We start from the raw sequence: 22,748 nt of genomic DNA, 5'->3' as shown, positions 1-22,748 counted from the left end.
ATTCTTGAGATAGATGGGTAGCAAAGAAAGAGGTCCCCCTATTTACCCATTGCTCTCGAGTCGATTCTGACTCATAGAGACCCTATAGGACAGAGTAGAACTGCCCTGTATGGTTTCCAAGGAGTGACTTGTGGATTTGAACTACTGGCCTTTGGGTTAGTAGCCACGCTCTTAACCACAGTGCCACCAGGGCTCCAAAGAGGTCCCAGAGCTCGATAATTACCGCACCTTCTGTTTCTCCTTCCCTATTTCCCTGGTGCTGATGTTGCTTAAACTGGGCAATAAGAGATGTAGGAGGCTGCTGGAACCCCTCCTGCCCTGGGTGGTTTTGCTGATGTCCTGCAGCCTGAGGTTGGGGTTGGGGATTGCTTGCACCTGGAGACTTTGTTCTGCACATTCCTTCTCAAGCAGCTCCTGGGTGCTTGGATGTCCTGTGGAGGAGAGTGTGTTGGAGCAGGGCCTCAATGTTGCACAACTTCAGAGGGCATGGTTCACAGAGGTTATAGTATAACTGCCCCCTGGAGTTTCATAGTGGCAGACCTCCCTAGAAGGGCAGCCGGTTGGGGCATCCTATTTGGTTACTATACTATATTGGTACTATGGTATTTATTCTCAGTTTTGGTGCTTAATGAATTCAGCAGAAATGTAGATGATCATGATGGTAATAGTAATAGTAAGAAGGACTGGGTTTTTCCTAGACCACTTTCATCATATTTGGTTTTAGAATGCATTTACCAACAAGTATGTAGTTAACATGTATTTGCTGAGTGTCATGGTTAAGGTTGTGTGTCAACTTGGCTGGGCCATGATTCTTAGTGGTTTGGCAGTTTTAGGATGTTGTGATCACTTCTGTGATGAGATTTGATATAATGTGATCACCTCTATGATGGGGTCTGCTGTGAGGAGCCAGTCAGTTGAAAGGGAGTTTCCTTGGGCGTGTGTCCTGCATTGAATATTAGTGGATATTCTGTCAAGGTGTGTGGGCTTTTGCTTGCTCTGGGTCCTGCAGCTGGCTCGTATTTGTCTGACCTCCGGTTCTCGGGACTTGAACTAGCAGTTTACCTGTGGTCTTGCCTGCCGATCTCGGGATCTGTCGATCTTTGCAGCCTGTGAGCAAAGCCTTGCTCTCTGACCTGCTGATCTTGGCTTCGTCAGCCCCTGTGGCTATGTGAATCAGGAGACACCTCTATCTTGATCCACGGACTTGGGACATTCCAGCCTCTACAACTGTGTGAGCCATTTCCTTGATGTAACTCTCTCTCTGTATATATTTATCCATTTTACTGGTTTTGCTTCTCTAGAGAACCCAGTCTAAGACACTGAGCGTGACTGTGTGCCTAGTCGTTGACTCTATTATCTGAGAATGACTTATCCATTGAGTGGGACAGGGGAGTGGAGGGAGAAACTCAGTGGATAAGCCATTTTCAGATAATAGAGTCGACTCCTTTCTTCAGACTGCATTTTTGTTGTCTGTCTTACATTGTCAGGACCTGGAAGGTGGGTACTGTGCTAGCTCTAGTTTTGTTTGAATTTCTAGGGGTTGTCAGGGTGTGGCTAGGAGTCATTTTGATGTGGAAACTCGGGGGGTCACATTCAGAAATGGAATCTGGGTGTGCTCAGTGTACCTCTTGACTCAGTTTCCCCATGCCTGGTGGATCTGAGGGTGTGGACCAGAGGAGGACTGGTGTTAAGGGGATGACCAAACCCCCTTCCAGAGCTCCCCAGGTCAGCTCTCCTTGGTGAGCAAGCTTCTCTTACCTCCAAACCGGGACGCCAGCCCGCTGTGGCTACGTGCTATAGCTGGGCCCGCAGAGCTTAAAATAGCAGTATGAGCTGGCTGCCTTGCATGTGGGGAGTCCGCTTGGGGCATGATGGGGCAGCCGCCTGGGGTTGGGGCTCCACTGGCTTTAACCACTGAAATGGGGAGCATTCTTCTTTGAGGGTTCCTTCTAGGCCCAGAGCCTAGGGGTCAGGGGAAGCGGGTATGTTTGGGGATTCAGGTGTGGCTGGTGCAGAGGGGAGGCAAAAGGCTTGTCTTTCCTAAGGCCTTTTAAGGGAACACCTGGAACCTGACCTCAGAGCCTCCCACTGCAGAGCTTGGAGCCCTTCAGACTTGGCCTCCTGTTTGGCCCTATCCCTGGCCCTTGGTACTGCCTGGGGTTAGCCATGTAGGGCCCTGTTCCAGTCTAACTGAAGAGAGAAAATGAAGCTCAGGTGTGGGATGGAGGGTGTAGCTGCACCCAATAAAAGGTGGCAGGGCCAGGTGAGAACACAGGCATCCTGACTCCCAGCAGGTGGGCCCTAACCACTGTGCTCCCTCATCCCCAGCTGCCTCATCTTGGGAAGCCAAGATGGCACCTAGGGGATTTGGCAGAGACCCTCTGCAAGCATTCATATATTCAACATTCGCTCAACAAATACTTATTGAGGACCTACCCTATGTAAAGCTCTGCTCTTTGCTGTGGAAATACAGCAGTGGATGAAACAGACCAAAATTCCTACCTCATGGGGGGAGGAGACAGATCATAAACAATCATCAAATTAAATAAGAACATTGTATTATGTGTTGGGGGTAAGTGCTATGGAAAAATTAAAACAGGGTCGAAAAGATTGAGTGTGCTAGGGGGAGGTATAATTTTAAATGGGATGGTCAGGGAAGACCTCATTGAGAAGGTGACGTTTGAGTGATGATAGAAAGGAGATGAGAGTTGGCAGTGCAGATATCTAGGGGGAGAATGTTCTAGGCAGAGGGAACAGCAAGTATAAATGCTCTAATATAAGAAATAGCAAGGAGGACAGTGTGGCTGGAGTGGAAAAGGTGAGGGGAGAACAGTAGGAGATGGGGTCAGGTGTGTGCGCATGAGTGCGTGCATATGTGTGTGTAAATTGTGTAAATACTTGTAAGAGCGTTGTCTTTTACTTGGAGAGTGATGGGAAGCCATTAGAGAGTTTTGAGCAGAGGAGTAACAGGGTCTGACTTACATTACAGGGTCACTGTGGTATGGGAGCTAATTTCCACTGTCTTTCTCTGGTTATGAGGCCACCTGTGGGGAACCAGAAGTCATCAGAAAGAGACTGACCCATCCTTTCCCCTTGGCCTATGACGTCTCCAGCCTCCATTCGTATTCTCCAAACCCTAAGTGCTGAGAACTTTACTCCTGGGGAGGAGTGGGGAGGGAGGTGCTGGCTTTCTTCTCTGCCTTGGAGTTTCTTTTGGAGGGAAGAGAGATGGGTTTGTTATACTGATTTACGGGAGCCAACTTGTACCGACTCTCAAAGGCCTATTATAAGTATTCGGGAATTTTGCCATCTGGTTGTTTAACCATTGGTAGCTTGAAATCAGCCATGGTGGGAGTATTTACACCATGGAAATTGCCGAATGATACAAATTAGGATTTCTTTTTCCCCTATGTAGAGTCGGTTATTAAACGTTTACCAGCCCACCACTGGTTTATTGTCTCCACTCTACTTGGGCCGTGGTTTCAGAGGGTTGGGCCTCTGTTTGCTTTCATTCAGCAGATTACCTACATTCATGCTGTATGAAATAAAATGAGCCCAGCTGAGGGGAATGATGAAGGTCGGGGGTGGGGGGTATTCCCCAGGATTGATAGGGCTTGCCCTATGGTGCTGTGATGAGGGGCCTCTGATTTTCCTAGCTGGGTAATCCTAATGCATGAGCTCTCACTCCTTCCCTTTCCTTTGCCTTCCTCTGTGTGTGTGGGATGGGTATGTGCATTTCTCAGTAGGGGTCAGCTTCTGACATAAAGGCTGGGCCCCGTACTGGGCCCACATAAAACTGGTGTAGTTTTGGGAGTCAGGAGACATAGCTTCCAGTTCCAGCTCTGCTACTAACTAGCTTAGACAAGTCCTCTTGTCTCTTTGGTCCTTGTTGTCGTTAGGTGCCATTGAGTTGGTTCTGACTCATAGCGACCCTACGTACAACGAAACGAAACACTGCCCAGTCTTGCACCATCCCCACAATCGTTGCTGTATTTGAGCCCATCGTTGCAGCCACTGTGTCAATCTGTCTTGTTGAGGGTCTTCCTTTTTTTTTTTGCTGACCCTCTACTTTACCAAGCTTGATGTCCTTTTCCAGGGACTGATCCCTCCTGATAACATGCCCAAAATTTGTGAGATGTAGTCTCGCCATCCTTGCTTCTTATGAGCATTCTGGCTGTACTTCTTCCAAGACAGATTTGTTCTTTCTTTTGGCAGTCCATGGTATATTCAGTATACCTTATATGGTCCTTGGTTTCCTCACTTATAAACTGGGACAGCTTCCTTGCTTATCTTGCAGGGGTGTATTGAGGATCAAATATGATCACAAGTATGGAAGCCCCTTGAAAAAAGTTGAAAGAGTCCCATTGGTATTCAGGCACCCGGCACTCTCTGTCCTTTGCCTCTTTCTGTTAGGATGTTGTTGCTAAATCTCAGCACCTATCCCACCTTCTCCAAGAAGCCTTCCCTGATTCACCAAGCCATCCCTGGGCAATTCCTCCTTTGAGCACTCAAAGTTTGTACCACCTACTCTGGCACCTGCCCCTGCATTCTGTTGTGTGCTGCTTTTTCATTGTGTTGCTCTTCCCCTAGATGGGTTGTCAGCTTCTTAAGGGCTACTGCTGCTTGGTAACACCTAAGAGGTGAGCCCAGGATGGGGCACATAGTAGGGCTCAGGGAATCTACAATGATTGATTACTCAGGGTCAATGTCTTTTGTCTTTTACCATACTCATGTAAAATGGGACGGATGGTTGTCAGCGTGTGTGAGTGTGTGTATGAAAGGTTCGGAGGTATTGTTAGCTGCCATCAAGTCCATGCCAACTCATGGTGACCTCGTGTGTGCAAAGTAAAACTGCTCCATAGGGTTTTCAAGGCTGTAACCTTTTGGAAGCAGATCGTCAGGCCTGTCTTCCAAGGAGCCTCTGGGAGGGTTTGAACTGCCAATCTTTCAGCTAGTAGTCGAGCACTTAACTGTTTGCGCCATCCAGTATCTTACATTTGATAGTTTCCCTGAAATTGCCTCGTCTGTCTTTCACAATCATACTTAATCCCACTTTACAGCTGAGGAAATGGAAGCTTGCTCGTTCATTCATTTACTTGTCCATTCAACAGACGAGTGCTGTGCTCAGAGAGCTTTAAGTGTCTTGCCCCGGTCATACAGAATGTGTCAGAGCTGGGACTGGGCACCCAGCTCTCCATCCTACCAGTCTCCCAACACTTTGCCTGTCCTCCTTCTCCCTTTAGGATGCAGACGTAGAGTATGCATTTATGGGAGGAAACGGGGTACGTGAGGGTGCAGGCCCGGCTCAGGTCGGGGAGGTGGACTGGAGGGGGCAGCACCAGTGCTCAGTGCCTGTCCCTGCTGTGTCCGGCCAGCTGTGGCTGCGGGCTGGCATTTCCTCTGGCAGCAGTATGGGGGAGGGGAAGAGCAGGTGTGCCCTGGCGCCTGGCCCAGCTGGGATATTGACGCGCCTCTTGGGGCTGGAGCTTGGGGGATGAGTGACACGCAGCCACCGAGACACATCGAGCCTCACGGAGCCTGGTCACATTCTCTGAGCTCCAGGCGAGACATCTGAGCTCCCTGGTGGTTCAGTAGATGGCCAAATCTGGTGGGTGACCCAGAGAGGGCCTCAAGAGGGGAGGACAAATGGTGTTTGTTGATCCATCCAAGGTGATCAGGCTGAGGAAGTGTTGGGGGGTGTCCGATACATGGGCCGAGGTGAGTATGTGCAGGGAGGGTGGGGCTTGAGGCTTGGGGGCTCTGTGCATTGTGTGAGGGATTCAGTTAATTTCCTCACAGATTTATAAAGTATCCACCACATGTCCAGCTCGGCTGGTTGCTGCAGGAGGAACGTGGATGAGTTCAGCTCTCAGGAGCTTCTTCTAGTCTGGTTAGAAGAGAAGACATTTATACAAACAACCATGATACCAGGCAGAGTAAAATCAACACTCAAAAGAGAGGTTCAGAACAGGAAGTAGGCCTCTTAGGTTGAGGGGTAACTCCCTGTCCCTGATGGCTCATGAGCAGGGTGGAATTTAGGGCAGTGTTCCTTCTCCATCTTCTTAACTTTAGAGTATCCCCAAGTGCTGCTCATCCTCTGCCCTTCCCTGCAGTGTGACTCAGTGGAGGGGGAGAGGGAAGAGGGGAGGCAGCAGCTCCTGAAATCAGCAGAAGGGTCCTGCTGCATCCAATGGCTTCGCAGGCAGGCCGGATGCTGGGTCAGAGAGCGCAGTCCCAACCTGCGAGTCAGTGCCCTCCATGGAGTGGTTTAGGAATATTGGATTTGCTGGGTCAGTACATTTCCACTGGTGCATGGCAATAAACCTCAGGCTTCATCACACTTCCCTGTGCCCGGCGGTCTGGCCTTATCTCATCCTCCCCGAAGCCACCTGCCCTCCTTGATAAGTGCTAATAACAAATGCTTTCTTTCTCCTCCATCTCTCAGGAGTGAATGGCTCAGTGTGTGCATGTGTGTGGGTACAGGTACGTCTGTGTGTCCAGCACAATGCCTCACGTGCCAGGCCCTTCTGAGGATCTGACAGGGATACTGATTGGGCTTGGGATGAAAGATGAGGCTGGTTCGGGACTTTCCTGGAAGAAAGGGCCTGAGAGCCATGGTGGGTGGCTCTTTATATAGGTGGCTCTTTATATAGGCAGGCCACCAGCCCCTGCTGCTCCTTCCCTTCTTGGAAACCTGCTTAAAGAGGAGATTATTGCCTTTGGAAGCGGCAGTTCTTGCTCTTTGCATAAAGCCTCCCCGTTCCAAGCCAAGGCCAATTTTCCTTAAGAGCCTCTTTCACCTCGCTCAAGACACCTATAAAGGTCCTTAATGCTGCCCCTCATGCATTCAGCAGTGAATTAAGAGCACCCAAATTCTTGCCTTCTATGTGGGAGACCCAGGTTTCATTCCTGGCCAGTGTACCTCTTGTGCAGCCACCACCCATCTGTCACTGGAGGCTTGTGTGTTGCTATGATGCTGAACAGGTTTCAGCAGAACTTCCAGACTAAGATGGACTAACAAGAAAGGCTTGGCGATCTACTTCCAAAAATCAGCCAACAAAAACCCTGTGGATCACAACAGTTTGATCTGCAACCAATCACGAGGATGGTGCAGGACTGGGTAGTGGTTCGTTCTCCTGTGAATGGGATTGCCATGAGTTGGGGCCAACTCCTCGGCAGCTAACAACAGCAGTGTGCCAGGCACTGTGCCAAGGGCTTGGAATACAAAGATGAAAGACACAGCCCTTGCCCTCAAGGAGCTGACAGTCTGGGGTGGGAGTAGTGGACAGGGAGCAGTGTGGTCGGATGAGCTCAGGGTATATCGGTGCCCCAAGGATAAGTCCCTAATCCTGCCCTCAGACTTCACAGAGGAGGCAGTATCAATGCTGAGGCTGGCTGGGCTGTGGAGGTTAGCCAGTCAGAGTGTGTGGGGAAAGGGTATTTCAGGTAGAGAGAGCAGTAAGTACAAAGGCCTAGGAGTGAGAAAGAGTTTGATGTGGGTTCATTTTGGTTGGAGTGTAGGTCAATAAAGGTGGGGGGAGGTGAGGCTGATGGGAGAAGTGGGGGTGGGGAAGCACTTGTGACATCTAGTGCAGGGTCATCTAAGGCCCTACCTTCCTTTCTAAGTTCTGTGAAGCTTCATTTCAGCCGGGCATGTGGGCACTCTTTTGTCCCCTTCCTTGTTTCTGTGCCTGTCAGTCCTGCCCATCTTCCAAGACCCAGGTTAAGTCCCATTGCATAGGGTGGGGATTTCAGGGTAGAAGGGACCATAGAGAACCAACTAGTCCATCCTCTTTGCTTTTGTAGTTGAGGAACTAGAGGCAACACAGGTAATTTCAGTCTCAAGGCTTCACACCCCTGGTGGCCAGAGGTGACCATTAAACCAGACGGCCCATGAAGCCCTTCCAATGACTGGCCTGCCTGGTATACACCTCCTTTGAGCTCCTTTTCATTTGTTCATCAGGTATTCACTGGGATCCCACTGTAGGTTAGGCATAGTACTGGATAGTGGGGATATAGTAGTGAGAAAAACAGACCACGTCCTTGCTGTTCTGCGGTTTACGGCCTGGCAGGAGAATCAGTCAATAAATATGTCCTTTCAAATTGTGATGAGTGATATGAAAAAAAAGTGCTCTGAGAATGTATATTGGTGGGGAGGGGTGCTTTAATTTATATGCTAGGGGACAGCCAGAAAACCAGAAAAGAGCTTTTTGAAGAATTAATGAGAGCTCAGGGCTGAGTAGGACCAAGTCAGGCAGCAGGTTGGGGAAGAGTATTCCAGGCAGAGGGAACAGCATGGGCAAAGGCTCTGAGGAGGGAAAGAGCTTGGGGCGTTCACTGCTTAGAACATGAGTGAGAGGAGAACGGGTAGAAATAGGGCTGTTATGCAGGACCTTCAAGGCTGTTTTAAGAATCTGGAATCTGGATTGTAGTAGAAAAGTAGACTAGCAAACACACACATGCACATGTGCCCAATCACGATCAAAGTAACGTGGGAAGCCACTGATAGGGGAGCGATATGAGTGAGATCACTTTTGCTACTCAGCAAAGAATGGATTCGGGGCAGGAGTAGAAATTAGAGACTGGCGCAGGAACCCAGGTGAGAGATGAGGTAGCTAGGACATTGTCTGTGTAGATAGTGAGAAATGGATGCAGGCTCATTGGATAGGACTTGTGTTTGATTGGAGGTGATGAATCTTGGGTTTCTGGCTTAAGCAACCAGGTGGGTATTTAGGCTGATTACTGAGAAGGGAGGGGACTGCTTGGGGAGCAGGCCTGGATGAAGGGCAGGTCCCTCTGGGGCATGTGAAATTGCACCTGCCTGTGAGACAGCCTGGTGGCATTGTGGTTAAGAGTTACGGCTGCTAACCAAAAGGTCAGCAGTTCGAATCCACCAGGCGCTCCTTGGAAACCCTATGGGGCAGTTCTACCCTGTCCTGTAGGGTTACTATGAGTTGGAATTGACTTGATGGCAGTGGGTTTGGGTTTTTTGGTGGGACAGCCAAATGGGTTGACAAGTGGGAGTTGGGTATGTATGTTTGGGGCTCAGAAGAGAGGCCAGGCCTAGGTAAACGTTTGGGTGTCAGCAGCATGTGGATGGCATCTGAAGCCACTGGAACGGATGAGATAACCAAGTATAGGAGTGTCGGAGAGAGGAGAAGAGGGCCCAGAACTGAGGGCCTCCCTGAGGAAGGGGGGGTCAGCTAAGGAGGAGGAGGAGCTGCCAGCATTCATCCTTAGAATCTGAACCACAGAACATTATGTATTGATTATGTCTTGTGTTGTTTCTGGTCCGCTACATTATAACTAGAAAAGGACAGGGACCATATTTACTACATAATAATGGTTATTGTTGTTGATAATGATAACAGGTTCAATTCACTGAACCTTTCCTATGTCCCACACTCTGTGCTCTGTGCATTACGTTCATTATCTTTAATCTGTATTTTTTATTCTACTGATTGGGAACGTGTGTCTTATTATCTCTATTTTATGATTGGAGAAACTGAGGTACAGAGCAGTTAAGTGGTCGTTCTAGGTTACCCAGTGGATAGGGAACTCACTCCAGATGGGATTTGAACACAGATCTATCTGGTCCCAAAGCATGAAGTCTTTCCACTACATTATTTTGCCAAAGCTTTCTTCTTTGTGGTTGGTTTGGGTAGTGGGCTAATGAAGGCATCTGAGCATGTGCCATCCTTTCTTACAGAACAGGGCCCAGCTGACTCACCATTACTAGGCCATGTATATGAGCTGATTTGGGGTGGGGGTAGAATTGGCTTTGTGATGATCCATCCACACCTTCTTCATGGCTCTTCATGGCCTAGGAGCCACATTTTCAGCACTGCCGGCTGGGTCAGGTGTACTTGTGTGGCCCTGTTTCCTCTGAGCTAAGCTGACTGTCCAAAGTATCACCAGTGCATGCTCTGTCCAGCATGCTCACCTATCACTCATGGAGTATGGATGCATGGCTGAGGGTCTCTGCATAGTCATGTGTTCTCATTAGCCAGGAGTGGCCTCTGACAAAGCCTGACCACAGCTAGAAGGCAGCTTTGCCCTTGGGCTTTGAGACATGACACGCAGCGCTGGGGAGTGCGTGAGTTCACCAGAAACTCAGAACTGGAGGCTGAACTCTCCTGCTCTGGGCTGTCCTTAGAGCCCCTCCCAAAAGCTTGGCTCACCCAGAATGGGGAGGAGTCCAAGAGCAGCTTTGTCCTCTGTCTTGCTTTATGTCAGTCTTCTCTTCTTTCTACCTCCTATCTTTCCCGACTCATACTCCCAGATGGCATTCTGGACCTGTACTTTTTTTGTCTGTCTGTCCACTCATCTGTCTGTTCCAGACTACCATGTGCTGGGGATATATCTGTGAACAAAACAGTAGACCTCATGGCATTTACAGCCTAGCTGTTATCTGTAGCTAGGCATTTAAATTTTCTGGGCTCCCCAGTCAGGTTCTGATGCGCTTACATAGCCTGCCATCCAGGAACAATTCCATAGCTCTCTGGCTTGGGTGTCATCCTTAGGTTACTGAACATGGGGCTCTCAGTTTGTCCTCGGGGAGAACTCAGGGCTTCGGTGTGGTGGTCTTCCTTTTCCCCCTGTCCACCAACAGTTTCTGAGTATCTGCCATGTGGTGGCTACGGTGACAAGGACTGGGGTGGGGTGGGGCATGATGAAATGACTAAGACACAGTCCTTGCCTTCCTTTGAGAAGCCCAGTGACCAGAGCAGAGGCAGACAGGCCAACTGTAATGGCAGTCTGAACCAAGACCTGTTGTTGTGTGCTGTCGAGTCAATTCTGACTCATAGCAACCCTACAGGACAGAGTCGAATGCCCCATAGGGTTTCCTAGGCTGTAATCTTTATGAGAGCAGATTGCCAAGTCTTTTCTCCCACAAAGAAGCTGGTGGGTTTGAACTTCCTACCTTTTGGTTAGCAATCAACTGCTTAATCATCGTATCAGCAGGGCCCCTGAACTAAGACCTAGTGGGTCCAAAGGAGGGAGGAGTAAACCTCTTCTCCATATAAGGAGGTACCCCAGTCATCTTCAGTAGGTGATGTTGAGCACTTTATCTTCCATCTAACTGGTCCCTCCCACTGCAGCCAAAGCCTGTTTTCTTCTCTTTCACTGGTCTCAGAAGCCAACCAAACAAAACAAATCTACCTTTAGTTCTGTTCTATCCCAACCTTTTTACTGTCATTGATACTGTTCCTTCTGAATCATAGCCGAGTATGGTAACACATGGAGCCCTGGTGGTGCCATGGTTAAGAGCTCATCTGTTACCCAAAAGGTTGGCAGTTTGAATCCACCAGCAGCTCCTTGGAAACCCTATGAGGCAATTCTACTCTGTCCTACAGGGTCTCTATGAGTTGGAATCGATTTGATGGGTTTGGTTTTTTTGTAACACATAATGTCCTAGCTGTTTAATTTCCATAGCAAATAGAAGAGTCACCCCTGTCCTTGGAGCCTCCTCACATCCCCTGACTAGTGACCCTTCCTGCAGACATTCTAGGATGTGGGCCCCCTGCAGGGCTTTCTCTTGCTCCTTCTTCTCTTTTGGCATGCCAGTCAATAGTTTGTTCAGCAAAGCATTTCCTATACAGCTTAAGAAGATCTCAATTTTGCAGTTTAAAACATGGGGTAAGCTGAACAAATGCTCCCTTCTCTTATGATGGCAATCCATCTCACACATTCCACAGGACAGTGAGTGCCGTTTTGCGTCTAACCTAAATTCTGGGTGAGGCTGCTATATTTGCTTGGAGGCACTGGATGCCTCACAAGCTGCCACGTTGTCAAATACAGAAATATTCAGTGCAGGTCAGAAAGGGGCTTTGAGTTTGCCCATCAGCTCTGATTGTGTGTGGGTGAGTGAGCGCCCCAACACAGAGCTTCGTTTCACACTGCCAGCCTGCCACATACAAGGAGAGGCAGGGAGAGTTTGGCATTTACTCTGAAGCCCACATCTCCCAAGTTGCCAGTCAGGAGAGATGTTGCATGTTGATTTCACGTATTCACTTCTTTTCCTCCCCCTTGGGAACTCTGTACTGGCTTCACTTTTTTGTTATTAATAAAGAAAACGCAGCTCAGCCTTCTTCACATTTCTGAGATCCCCTCAAGGGCAGCCTGTACCTTCCAGCTCTACTGGGCATGGCAAGTGGCTGGGCATCAGGAGGGGGCAGGAGAGGTGGCATCTCAGATCACCCTTCCTGTCTCGTTGGTCCTTCTGCACCCAAAATCCATGGACTTGAGGCAACCATGGCAGCTGGTCTTCTCACCTCTCCTCCACGCTGCTGCCAGGCCCAGCTTCCTAGAGCACCAATTCTGTATATGCCTGCACTGCTTGGGAAGCTCCAGGATGAAGTCCAGACCTTTTGTGTGTTATGTAAGGCCTTGCAGAGTAGCTCACCTTTGATTCCCAGGAACATTCTCCCTGTTTCCATCAAGCCTGCCGCCTCACTGTCTCCTGAGCATGCCATACCCAAGCCTGCCTAGATTACACTACCTCTTCTCTCTTCCTGTCCAGACCCACTTCAGACAGTCTATCTCCAGGGGGAGTGCCCAAGGACCATCTCTTTGCTTGTCCTATCAGGTATATGCTCTCTATATCGCTAAGTCCTCCCTCCTGTGGCCTCTCAACCACCTTTGTCCAAGCTCCGTCCTGGCATGCAATAGCTTCCGGTCTTCCAGACTATATTCCCCCTGTACCCCCTTCCTTCGCCCAACCCCCTCTAAGATAACTTAGGGCCATCTCTTGCCGATCTGCCCTTGCCGATTATAAGTCCTGAGGCCCCGCTCCTGACCACATCTCCTTTTATAATGACTGCTCATCAGGACTTGCTATTTCAGGTTCCCTGTTGTGCTTTGGTGGTGCAGTGGTTCAGTGCTAGGGCTGTTAACCAGAAAGTCAGCAGTTCGAATCCACCAGCTGCTCCTTGGAAACCTTATGGGGCAGTTCTACTCTGTCCTATAGGGTTGCTGTGAGTCGGAATCAACTCGACAGCAACGGGTTTAGTTGTGTTTTGAAATCCTGTCTGTTAGACTGGTAGGTTCTGAAGGGCAGGAACTATGTCGAGAGCCCAAGCGAGTAAAGAACATGGGCTTTGAACTCACACAGTTTCCTTATTTGTAAACTGGGGATAATGATCATACCTATCTCATATGGTGGTCGTGAGGACTGAATAAGTTACTGCGTGTGAAGCTTGGTGCCTGGTATATAATGTGGTTAGTTGCCACTGAGTCGGCTCCGACTCATGGTGATCCCACATACAACAGAATGAAACATTGCCTGGTCCTGTGCATCTTCACAGTCGTTGGTAGGCTTGAGTCTATTGTTGTGACCACTGTATTTTGAGTGCCTTCCAACCGAGGGGGCTCATCTTCCATCACTATTGGACAATATTCTGTTGTGATCCAAAAGATTTTCATTGGCTAATTTTTGGAAGCAGATTGCCAGGCCATTTTTCCTATTCTGCTGGTATTTGAAATACCCGTGGCATTGCTTCCTGTAACATAGCAACACGCAAGCCACCACGGTATCACAAGCTGACAGACAGGTGGTGGTGGTATATAAGTGTTGTGTGCTGTTGAGTCAATTCTGACTCAGAGGACCTTAGATAACAGGGTAGAACTGACCCATAGGGTTTCCTAGGCTGTAAACTTTACAGGAGCAGATCGCCAGATCTTTTCTCTCGTGGAGCTGTTGGTGGGTTTGAACCACTGACCTTTCAGTTAGCAGCCAAGCACCTAACCATTGAACCAGGCTTATAAATCTGAGTGGCTCTTATTATTATGATAATGACTAGGCTAGATATCCTGATGAGACTTTACTGTAGCTTTGTTAATGGACTGATGAGTGGGACTTCAGGTGCCCTTTTGACAAGTGTGACCAGGAGGGAATAGAACTGTTACATTGGACAGCCTCTTCTCTTCCCTGCCTGTCATCCTCCACCTCCTTCCCCCTAGGTCCTCAGACTTCTGCCTGGGTTGCTGAAGAAGTAGTTGGTGGCAAGAATTCATTTATAATCAGAAATGAGGAATGATCCAGGGACAATGGGGAGACAGCCGTGACTGGACAAGGTGTGAGTTGGGGAGAATGGAGACATAAGAAAAGATTTAGAAGGTATAGGGGCCAGCCTCGGAGGGCCTTCGCTGACACCAGGTCCCCATCTGAGAATAGTAATAATAGCATCTTATATTTGTTGCATGCTTACAGTCCTCAGACTGTTCTGACATGTACCAGCTCACTTTATCCTCACAACACCTCTAGGACGTAGGCTCTATTAATCCCCCTTTAAAGAAGAGGAAATGGAAGCTCAGAAAGGCAAAGTACCTTTCCCTTGATCACACAGCTGAAAAGAGCTAAGAGTGAAGAACAGGTCTCCTGACTCTCGGTCTAGCTGGTAAATGGTCTCTCCTTGTCTGCATCAAAGAAGTAATGTTGTGAGAATGAAGTGGCAGCTCGAGCCCCTCAGGAGCCGCCTGGGCAAAGCTGAAGAGGACAGAAGGCGTTAGGCATTCCAGTCAGGTGGCATGGTGTTCTGTCAGGAGCCAGCTAGACATCTGCCCCCTTCATCTGTAGATAGCATTCACAGGACCGCTGTGCCCATCCATGGGAGAATAAGTTGCCGGTGACTGTGATCCACACTATGTTTTATTGCCGGGCTCCCCATCTGAGTCGAGAAGGGGCTCAGAATAATAAAACCACTGCAGGTTCCTTCAGAGAAGCTGCGCTGCCCTCAAACTCTGGGAGCCTTCACTTCTAGGGTGCAGGCCTGCCTCGGGCTAGGGAGGTATGGAACGTGTCACTGTAACAACCCTGTGATGAGGGCCTTGAAGTCCCCCTGGTTGGGATTCATGGCCCCCTTCCCACACAGCCATAGTCAGTGTGGCAGCTCTGTTCCCCCACTCTCCCATCTGCCCCAGCTTGGTGATGAATGTCCTCCTATCTCCCTGACTAGATTGTGTGTACCTGAAGGGCAGGGAGCAGCACATCTTATATCTGTTCCCCCAAGGGCCTGGCCCATGCTCAGCACATAGCAGGTGTGGAATAAATGTCTGATTGGATCCAGGGAGGACATTTCACACCCCACCCCCACATTAGGCATGTGCTTCTACCCAGCCATCCCTATTGAGTGCCTCCCAGAAGTCAAGCCCCATGGTAAGTGCTGGGCATACCGAGCCTAGTAAGACGTGGCCCCTACTTTCAGGTGCTGTCAGCACTCCATTGCTGGGTGACAGGGATGGTGGCAGAAAAGAGAGATGGGATCCCTGCCCCCAAGCCTTCTAGCCTTCATCCTTTGTCTGCAAACTGTCGTGGCCCCAGGTTGGCACTGTAGACTCCTGCACAAGCCCAACTATGAAGGGCTGCTCCTGGATGTTTCCAAGCCCCTAGGAAGAGGGTTTCGCATGCAGCTTCCCTGACCAGCCCCTTTGGTGCCCTCACAAGAGAGGATCCAGCTTGTGGCCAAAAGCACTCCTGTATCACCCTTGGCATAGGCAGGATGCGGAGGGGCAAGGCAGGACCCCCACTTCGGCCACCTACCACTCTCGGTCGGGCTAGGGTCCCAGCTAGCGTGGCGTTCTACCCGGGATTGCGGGGATGGGGGCTCATACAGCTGCAGGAGCCTCGTGGAGCCGTATGTGTGAACGCACGCGCGTGCGCGCAGAGGGGCGGGGAGGGTAGCGCGCGCACCGCGGAGGCCCCAAGCGCCTTTCCCATACCTCGCGCCTGCCTTGCGGTCCGTTCTCCTTGGGTGCCGTAGCCAGACCCACATGTATAAAAGCGTGGTGTGTGTGCGTGCGTGTGTGTGCGTGTGTGTGTGTGTGTGTGTGTATGAGCGCGCGCGCGCGCGTGTGCATGTATAGCCGAGAGACTGTGCGCCCTGGCCGGACAGGCCTCCGCGTGTCCAGTTCGACAGTGGTCGCCCTTCTTTCCCCCACAGACCTTTCCTCTGGCTTCCTTCATGGGGGTTGGTACCTCCAGTCCCCCCTCGTCGTCCCCTTTTCTCTGGTTTAAAGAGACCGGCGCCTTCAGAAGAAGGTTCTGGTTCACCCCCAGCTAAAGAGCCCTTGACATTTAGTGAGGGTTCGCAGCGCACTTGTATAGGCACACAGCAGAACGCTAATCCTATTAAAGATACTGTGTCATTGGGGAGGGGGGTGGTTCCTCGACCGGGGCCGGGTAGGCGGCGCGCCCATTGGTCGAATGGTAAGCAGGGGGCGGGGCCGAGGGCCCGGGGAAGGGGCTCCGGCGATTTCAGAGTCGGGAGTCGGGGCTGGGATTTCGCAGGGAAAGCCCAGCGGTTGCAGCTGCGGCGGATCCCTCGGCACTGTTCGCCGCGCTCCCGGGCAGCCCAGGGCCGGCGAACAGCTCGTCAAAGTCGTGGAGCGCGAGGAGGCGGAGCGCCCGCAAAGTGGTCGGTCTCAGCGCTCGGGCTGGGCTGGGAGAGGTGTGCCCAGGGAGCCTGAAGCCCGGCGCCCTTCTGCCTCGAGTGGAGCAGCCGGTGCATTCGGGAGGCGAGGCGAGCAGACGCCTCAGACAGAGAAATAAAATTGCAGCCTTCCCAAAGACGCTAAGTTGAGCCAGTTCCCGGAGAGCATTCACTAGCGCGCGTAGAGCGCTGCCGAGCCGCAGAGCCCTTCCTGGCCGGCCGGCCGGCCAGAGCCGGGCGCCGTCCGAGAGATAGCGGCCCCTGGGCGCGGGGTTCAGCCGGGAGTGCGCCCCGGTACAGAGAGGGGGCGTGCAAGGCTCCGCTGGCCCGAGCGTCCGACTTGGGCGCCCCCTTCGTCCCACTCCGGGAGCAATGCCCCCCGCCCCTCGGGCCCCCCGGGAACGACGCGAGCATGGAGAAGTCGAGTAGCGAGGATTCTTCGATCCACCGGAGTCCATCTTTGGACAGCAAGGACTCGGACTTTGCCAAGCCGTCCACCTCGGGCCGCCCGTTTGGCCGCAGCTTTGCTGCCGGCGCCTTCTACGGCAACGCGGGCTCCCGGGGCCAGAGCCACGCCGAGGCCGGCGTTAAGACCGACAAGTACAATGCACCCAAAGGCAGCAAGTACGTGGTGTTTTACCTGGACCTCTCCTTTGTTTTCCTCCTAGAATTTAAAAAGTGCAACATGGCCAGGGGCTGCCTCTGCTGCTTGAAGTACATGATGTTCCTCTTCAATTTGATATTCTGGGTAAGTCCTTCCGTTTATCTCTCCCTTTGCCCTCTCATCCATCCTCTTTGTCTACTATAGTGTGATACCCTCTCTTCTCTTCTGTGCTGCATTGCTCCGCTGTCTGCACATGGTAAGTTTTTTAAATAGTTTTTTTCTTCCCTTTTATGCATCTCTCTCCCTTCCTCCCTCTCCATGGTGGCTGAATGGAGGCTCCAACTTCCTGTCTTCTAGGAGAAACTTGCTGTACTCCCAGGAGGCTGGCAAAGTTTGCCACCACGTCCCTCTCCTATGAGAGAACCCATGCTGGATGTGCCTGGGTAACCTGCAAAATGCGGGGGAGGGTCAAAATTTTTAACAGCTTGTTGAGTTGAAAAGAGGCACAAGTCAGGATGGTTTTCTGAGTTTCTTCTTGTATTCCTCTTGAATCCACAAGAATACAATCTGCAGCATTTATGAGAGTGGGATGGGTAGAGGTCACATCCTCCCCCTCCTTTCAGTGAATCCCAGGAAAAGGAGGAGGTGCCCCTGTCCCAAGCCCAAGTACTCGCTCGCTAGCCTTCAGATCTGCCCCTATAGTTGGGGCTTGTGTGGGAAAGGAGGTGTGTGGGAGGGATGCTGCCATCGGGTGGCCAGTTGCTGCTTTCAAGGGATTGCGGTGGACTGGGCAAGGAGCGGGCTGGCCATGGCCCCTGCCATGGAATGCCAGCCCTCCCAGGCTCAGGAGCCCCAGGTGCTGGAAGGGGAAAAGGGAGACAATCAGAGGTGTCCCTGTCCTTGGTGAGAGATTAATTTTTAGAGAAGATGTCAGTGTGTGGGGCAGCTCGGAATTGTTCTCTGGTTTCTGTGTGGTTCTGGAGGCTGTGTGTGTGTGCCTGTGTAAAAGAAATACTAGTTGGGAAGATTTGAAAACTTCTTCAGTTCATTTCTAATTGTTCCTTCACCCCAACTGCTGCCTCTGCCTTTCTTCATCAGAGCCCAGACATAGTCAGCACAGATGTCTGGCTCTGCCCCAGAGCCTGTCCTCCTGCCCGCTGGAGGCCGTCAGCTGCCCGTGGTCCAGGAGGAGCCCTGGGGGCAGGGAAAAGTCAGAGTGAAGTTGAGTAGAAGCAGTTGTGCTTCGGTGTTCAACTTTTGTGTGGAGTGACTCATTTTAGCGGAAATAACTCTTTTGGGTGTATGGTTCTGCATTAGCTTCTTGTGTGACCTTGGGCAAGTCACTTTATCCTTCAAGTTCTGGGGGGTTCCCTTCCGGTCCATTGGGGGGCTCTCGTGATGGTCTCACTCAGTGTCATCACCTCCTTAATTATGGGATGTCCCACAGCTGGATGAGGAGGCGCCTAAATGTATCCTGGCCTTCTCATTGGGGAGGCAAACCTCCTCCCCTGCCTGAGCATAGACCACTGCTTCTCTTCCAAGGAGCCTGGTCTGAGATGATTTGAGTTGGATTACCCTGGATGTCGTCAGCTGGGACCCTCCAGCCGCTGCGATTGGGATGTTACCTGTCATGTGGTTAGGGTTTTATGAAAACGGGGGCGGAGATATTCTAATTCTGGGTGGCGAGAATCGTTTGGAATGTCGAGAATGACTTTGTAGTCTGCTGGTGGGCCAGTCTCTCTTGCTCCTTTGACTCATTTGCCGGCATCTGTGTATGTACTTCTTAGTGCCTTTGGACTTACATGAATCTGTGCTTTTCGTTGTTCATAACTTTCCTCTCTGCCCTTTTTCATAGTCCCTACCTACCATTCTGCTTTGCCCCACCGTGCATATCTTAACACTTATTAGGAAGAACCCCCGTCATGGTGATGCTTGATGCCTTTGGCCAGTAACTCCCAACTCCACGCCGCTCCTCCCCACCCCCACCTCGCCACCTGCTGGCTGGAATCGATATAACTGCTGGTGGCTCTTTTCCAGTATGCTCCCAGTTTGGTTTGGACACCTTCTCAGAGGCCGGCACAATGGTGTGTGCTCGGCACATAGTAGGCTTTCATTCTCTGTGAGTAAATGAGTGGAAGGCCAGAGCGTTACATTCTTGGCATGTTATTATGTGGTATGGGTTCCCAGGTCCTACTTCATAGGGAAGAGAAGCTATTTATCAAACTTGCCTCTGATTAAGGCTCACCTTGCACAGGGGGTCAGTATGAGTCAGAATCAACTTGATGGCAACATTTTTTTTTTTCTTTTAGCACGTTACTGTGGGGTAACATGTGGCTCTTTTCCATCTTTCCTTAAAAGCCTGGCAGAGGTTAATGAGCTAGTCGGTGGACTATCCTTGCTTCATGGTCATCAGTCAAAGAACTTTCCTCCTAATTAGAGGGTACACATCACCACTGTCTTACCAGGCAAGGAGTCCAGCTGTCTCCTAGTCTCTGACTTTGCGGATTAGTTAATATTTTCAGAATTCTCATGACATGGTAACAGCTAGACAAAATTGGTCTCAAAGATCCAGTCCTTTTATGTTGGTAACGAATGTGCTAATGAAATGAGACATAGATTGTAGGAAAGATGAAAAATCTAGCAAAAAAGAAATCGATGCTTGTGTATGTAAGAGAGAGTGTTGGCTGCTGTGCTTAGCGGGAGGTGAAGGAGCAGGCGTGGCAGCATGCTAGCCAGGATTTGGGGATGATGGGTTACTCAGCTCTACTCAGATGAGACTTCTGTAGGAAGGTACTCAGGCTTGATCTGAGAGAAGGAGCAAAGGAAGGATCCAAATGACAAGAAAAGGGGTGAAGGTGCTTGCGTTAAAAGCGGGTGGGGTAGTTGATAAGGCAGGGTCCCTGGGAAACCTCTGCTGCTTCCCAGTCTACACAAGGAAGTGAAAGACAGGAGGAGGCGAGTGAGAGGGTGGGGTAAGGGCTGCTCAGAGGTGGGGTGGGGAGTGTCTTGGCCTCCAAGATCAGAGCAATTGTTAGGAATTTTGTACCCATTGCTTTTTCTACTCTCATGGCTCAGATCCCGAAAGAAAGCCTTTCTAAGGCATTAGAGTTGAACCTGAGGCCTGCAATCAATAGATAAGAGACCTTCGCACAGATCGCAGAGCCTACCTGGTAGTTCTCCAAACCTGCTGCTATCTCTGCCGCACCCCCTCTGCCTCCTTTGAGCCCACTAGGAGTGCTAAGGAGAGGCACAGCTGTCTTGCGCTGCATACCCCTTGCAGGCATTAGAATCCCTGGTTCTTGTCACTGGGTGGAGCTTCCAGGGTATTGGTATTGGTGAGGGCCTGGGTGACGTCACTGTGGGCAGGATCAGAGGTAGAGCTATGTGGCGAGTGATCCTCCTCCTTACTAAGAAAAGGGCAGGTGCCTTACAGGCTGCTGGGTGCCTGCCTGCTGGTGGGGGTCCAGGTCTGCTTCTGGCACTGCTGACTTCAACCAGACAGTGCTAGGCATCTTGGCACCCCAGTGCACTATGGGAGTTTGGGGCACCTAGGCGGGCAGCATTTCTGAGGGCCTGATATGGGGTAGAATATGAGGAGTCAGTGGTGATTCCTGCCCCAGTTCTCAGGGCCAAAGAGAGTGCTGGCTTCTTGGTGGATAGGGAATAAAACAAACAAACAAACAAAAAAAACCTGTTGCCCTTGAGTTGATTCTGACTCATAGCGACCCTATAGGATAGAGTAGAACTGCCCCGTAGGGTTTCCAAGGAGCGACTGGTGGATTTGAACTGCCAGCCTTTTGGTTTGCAGCCAAGCTCTTAACCACTGTGTCACCAGGGATAGGGAATAGGAGGCCTGAATTGAGACAAATGCATCTCCATCCTCAGGGTCTTGTCCACCAGTAATCAAACCCAAACCAAGGTGTTTCTCCTAGCAATGGAAACCATATAGGATCCAGGGCTTTTCCCTCAGTCAGTTCTCTCTCTGAGTCCCCCCCACCCCCATCCCGAGGCCGTCTGGCTGAATACTCCAGATAGAGATTAGGTGAACCAAAGCCCCTCCAAGGAGTTGCTTGGGTGGCGAAAACAGTTAAGCACTTGATTGCTAACCAAAAGGTTGGCTGTTTGAACCCACTTAGAGGCGCTTTGGAAGAAAGACCTGGCGATTTGCTTTCAAAAGGTCACAGCCTTGAAAACGTATGGAGCAGTTCTACTCTGCAACATGGGGTCACCATGAGTTGGAATCGACTTGACGGCAACTGGTAAGCCCCTCCAGGAGTGCAGAGGAGGCTCAGAGCTTTTAACTATGAGTAGGGGCTGAGGGGGAAACCCTGGTGGCATAGTGGTTAAGAACTATGGTTGCTAACCAAAAGGTCAGCAGTTCGAATCTACCAGGTGCTCCTTGAAAACTCTGTAGGACAGTTCTACTCTGTCCTGTAGGGTCGCTGTGAGTCGGGATCAACTTGACGGCAATGGGTTTGATTTTTTTTTTTTTTAAGGGGCTGGGGAAATATAGTGTGGGCTGGAGAGGGGATCCTTTGGGTGCTGGGGTCCTGTGTCCCCCTCCTGGGACAGCAAATTGTGATCCTAGCCCAGCTCCTCCTAACCCAAATAAGACTCCTGTCTGAATATGGAGCGATAGGGGGTAGGACTGGGGTTGGTGGCATAATTGCCACTCAGGATAATGGTCACTTTTTACGCTTGCAGGCAGAGCTGTCCCATCACTTTAAATCATGGCTGGCAGAGCAGTGACTTTCTGGCCCCTTTGGAAAGTCTATTCCTTGTGGATCATTCCCTTAATAAAGGCCAATTAGCCGAGAAGGCAATGTTCAGTGTGCCTACTAGAGCAGGGTAAAGATTGACGCAGAGCTGCCGTGAGCAGGGCAGTGGGTGGGGGCCTTGATTGACCTCCCCTAAGTGGGGTCAGACCTTTGCTGCTCTGCCCCTTTTAGACTGTTCATTCGCCCTTGTGAGTAGCCTGTGTGCTCTCCAGCCGCCTTTAGGGCACGTGTTTGGTTCCAGCTTGGCTGGATTGCACATGCCTCTGTGGGCTTTGTGGTTCCTCCTTGATTCTTGGTGCCGAGCACCTGGGTTTGTGCATAATCAGGGTTTGACAGCCTAGAGTGTCATAAGGAGTCTGTGAGGTATCTTCAGTCTGAGAATGGAAGTGGTGAGTGGGCTCAATGGGTCTGAACAGGGAGTTCTTGTTCAGCCCTTGCCTCCCCTGGCCTTTCCTGCCCTTCTCTGGCCTCCCCTGGCCTCCCCCGGCCTCCCGTGGCCTCCCCTGGCCTTCTCTGGCCTTCCCCGGCCTCTTCTGGCCTCCCTTGGCATCTCCTGTTCTTTCCTGGCTTCCCCTGGCCTCTCCTGGCCTCCTCTGGCCTCCCTTGGCCTCCTATGGCTTCTCCTGGCATCCTCTGGTCTCTCTTGGCCTTCTATGGCCTCCACTGGCCTCTGTTGCCCTCCCCCGGCCTTACCTGGCTTCCACTGGCCTCCCCTGGCATCCTCTGGCCTCTCCTGGCCTCCTCTGGCCTTTTCTGGCCTCCACTGTCCTCTCCTGGCCTTTTTTGGCTTTCCCTGGCCTCCCCTGGCATCCTGTGGCCTCTCCCGGCCTCCTCTGGCCTCTCCTGGTCTTTTCTGGCCTCTACTGGCCTCCTCTGGTCTCCCCTGGCCTTCCCTGGCTTCTCCTGGTCTCCCCTGGCCTTTCCTGGCCCCTCCAA

The 22,748-nt window shown here is 51.1% G+C and overlaps 1 protein-coding gene across 2 annotated transcripts in view; it reads left to right on the top strand.

Annotated features, from left to right (window-relative positions):
• Nucleotides 1-22,748, top strand: part of TSPAN9 (tetraspanin 9) — a 262,588-nt gene that overhangs the window by 111,881 nt on the left and 127,959 nt on the right. Inside the window, exon 2 of one of the 2 annotated variants that reach the window (XM_023735677.1) lies at nt 17,099-17,178. In XM_023735677.1, the coding sequence (XP_023591445.1) occupies nt 17,116-17,178 (63 nt within the window). In that variant the 5' untranslated portion in view covers nt 17,099-17,115. Of the gene's footprint in view, nt 1-16,842; nt 17,179-22,748 lie in introns of those variants that run through there. The other variant, XM_004381179.3, reaches the window with a different exon arrangement.

Source organism: Trichechus manatus, unplaced genomic scaffold (genome assembly GCF_000243295.1).
Source record: "Trichechus manatus latirostris isolate Lorelei unplaced genomic scaffold, TriManLat1.0 scaffold00081, whole genome shotgun sequence".
NCBI lineage: Eukaryota > Metazoa > Chordata > Mammalia > Sirenia > Trichechidae > Trichechus > Trichechus manatus.
Note: the sequence above shows the minus strand (reverse complement) of the source record. Positions and strands in the feature narration are given on the sequence as shown.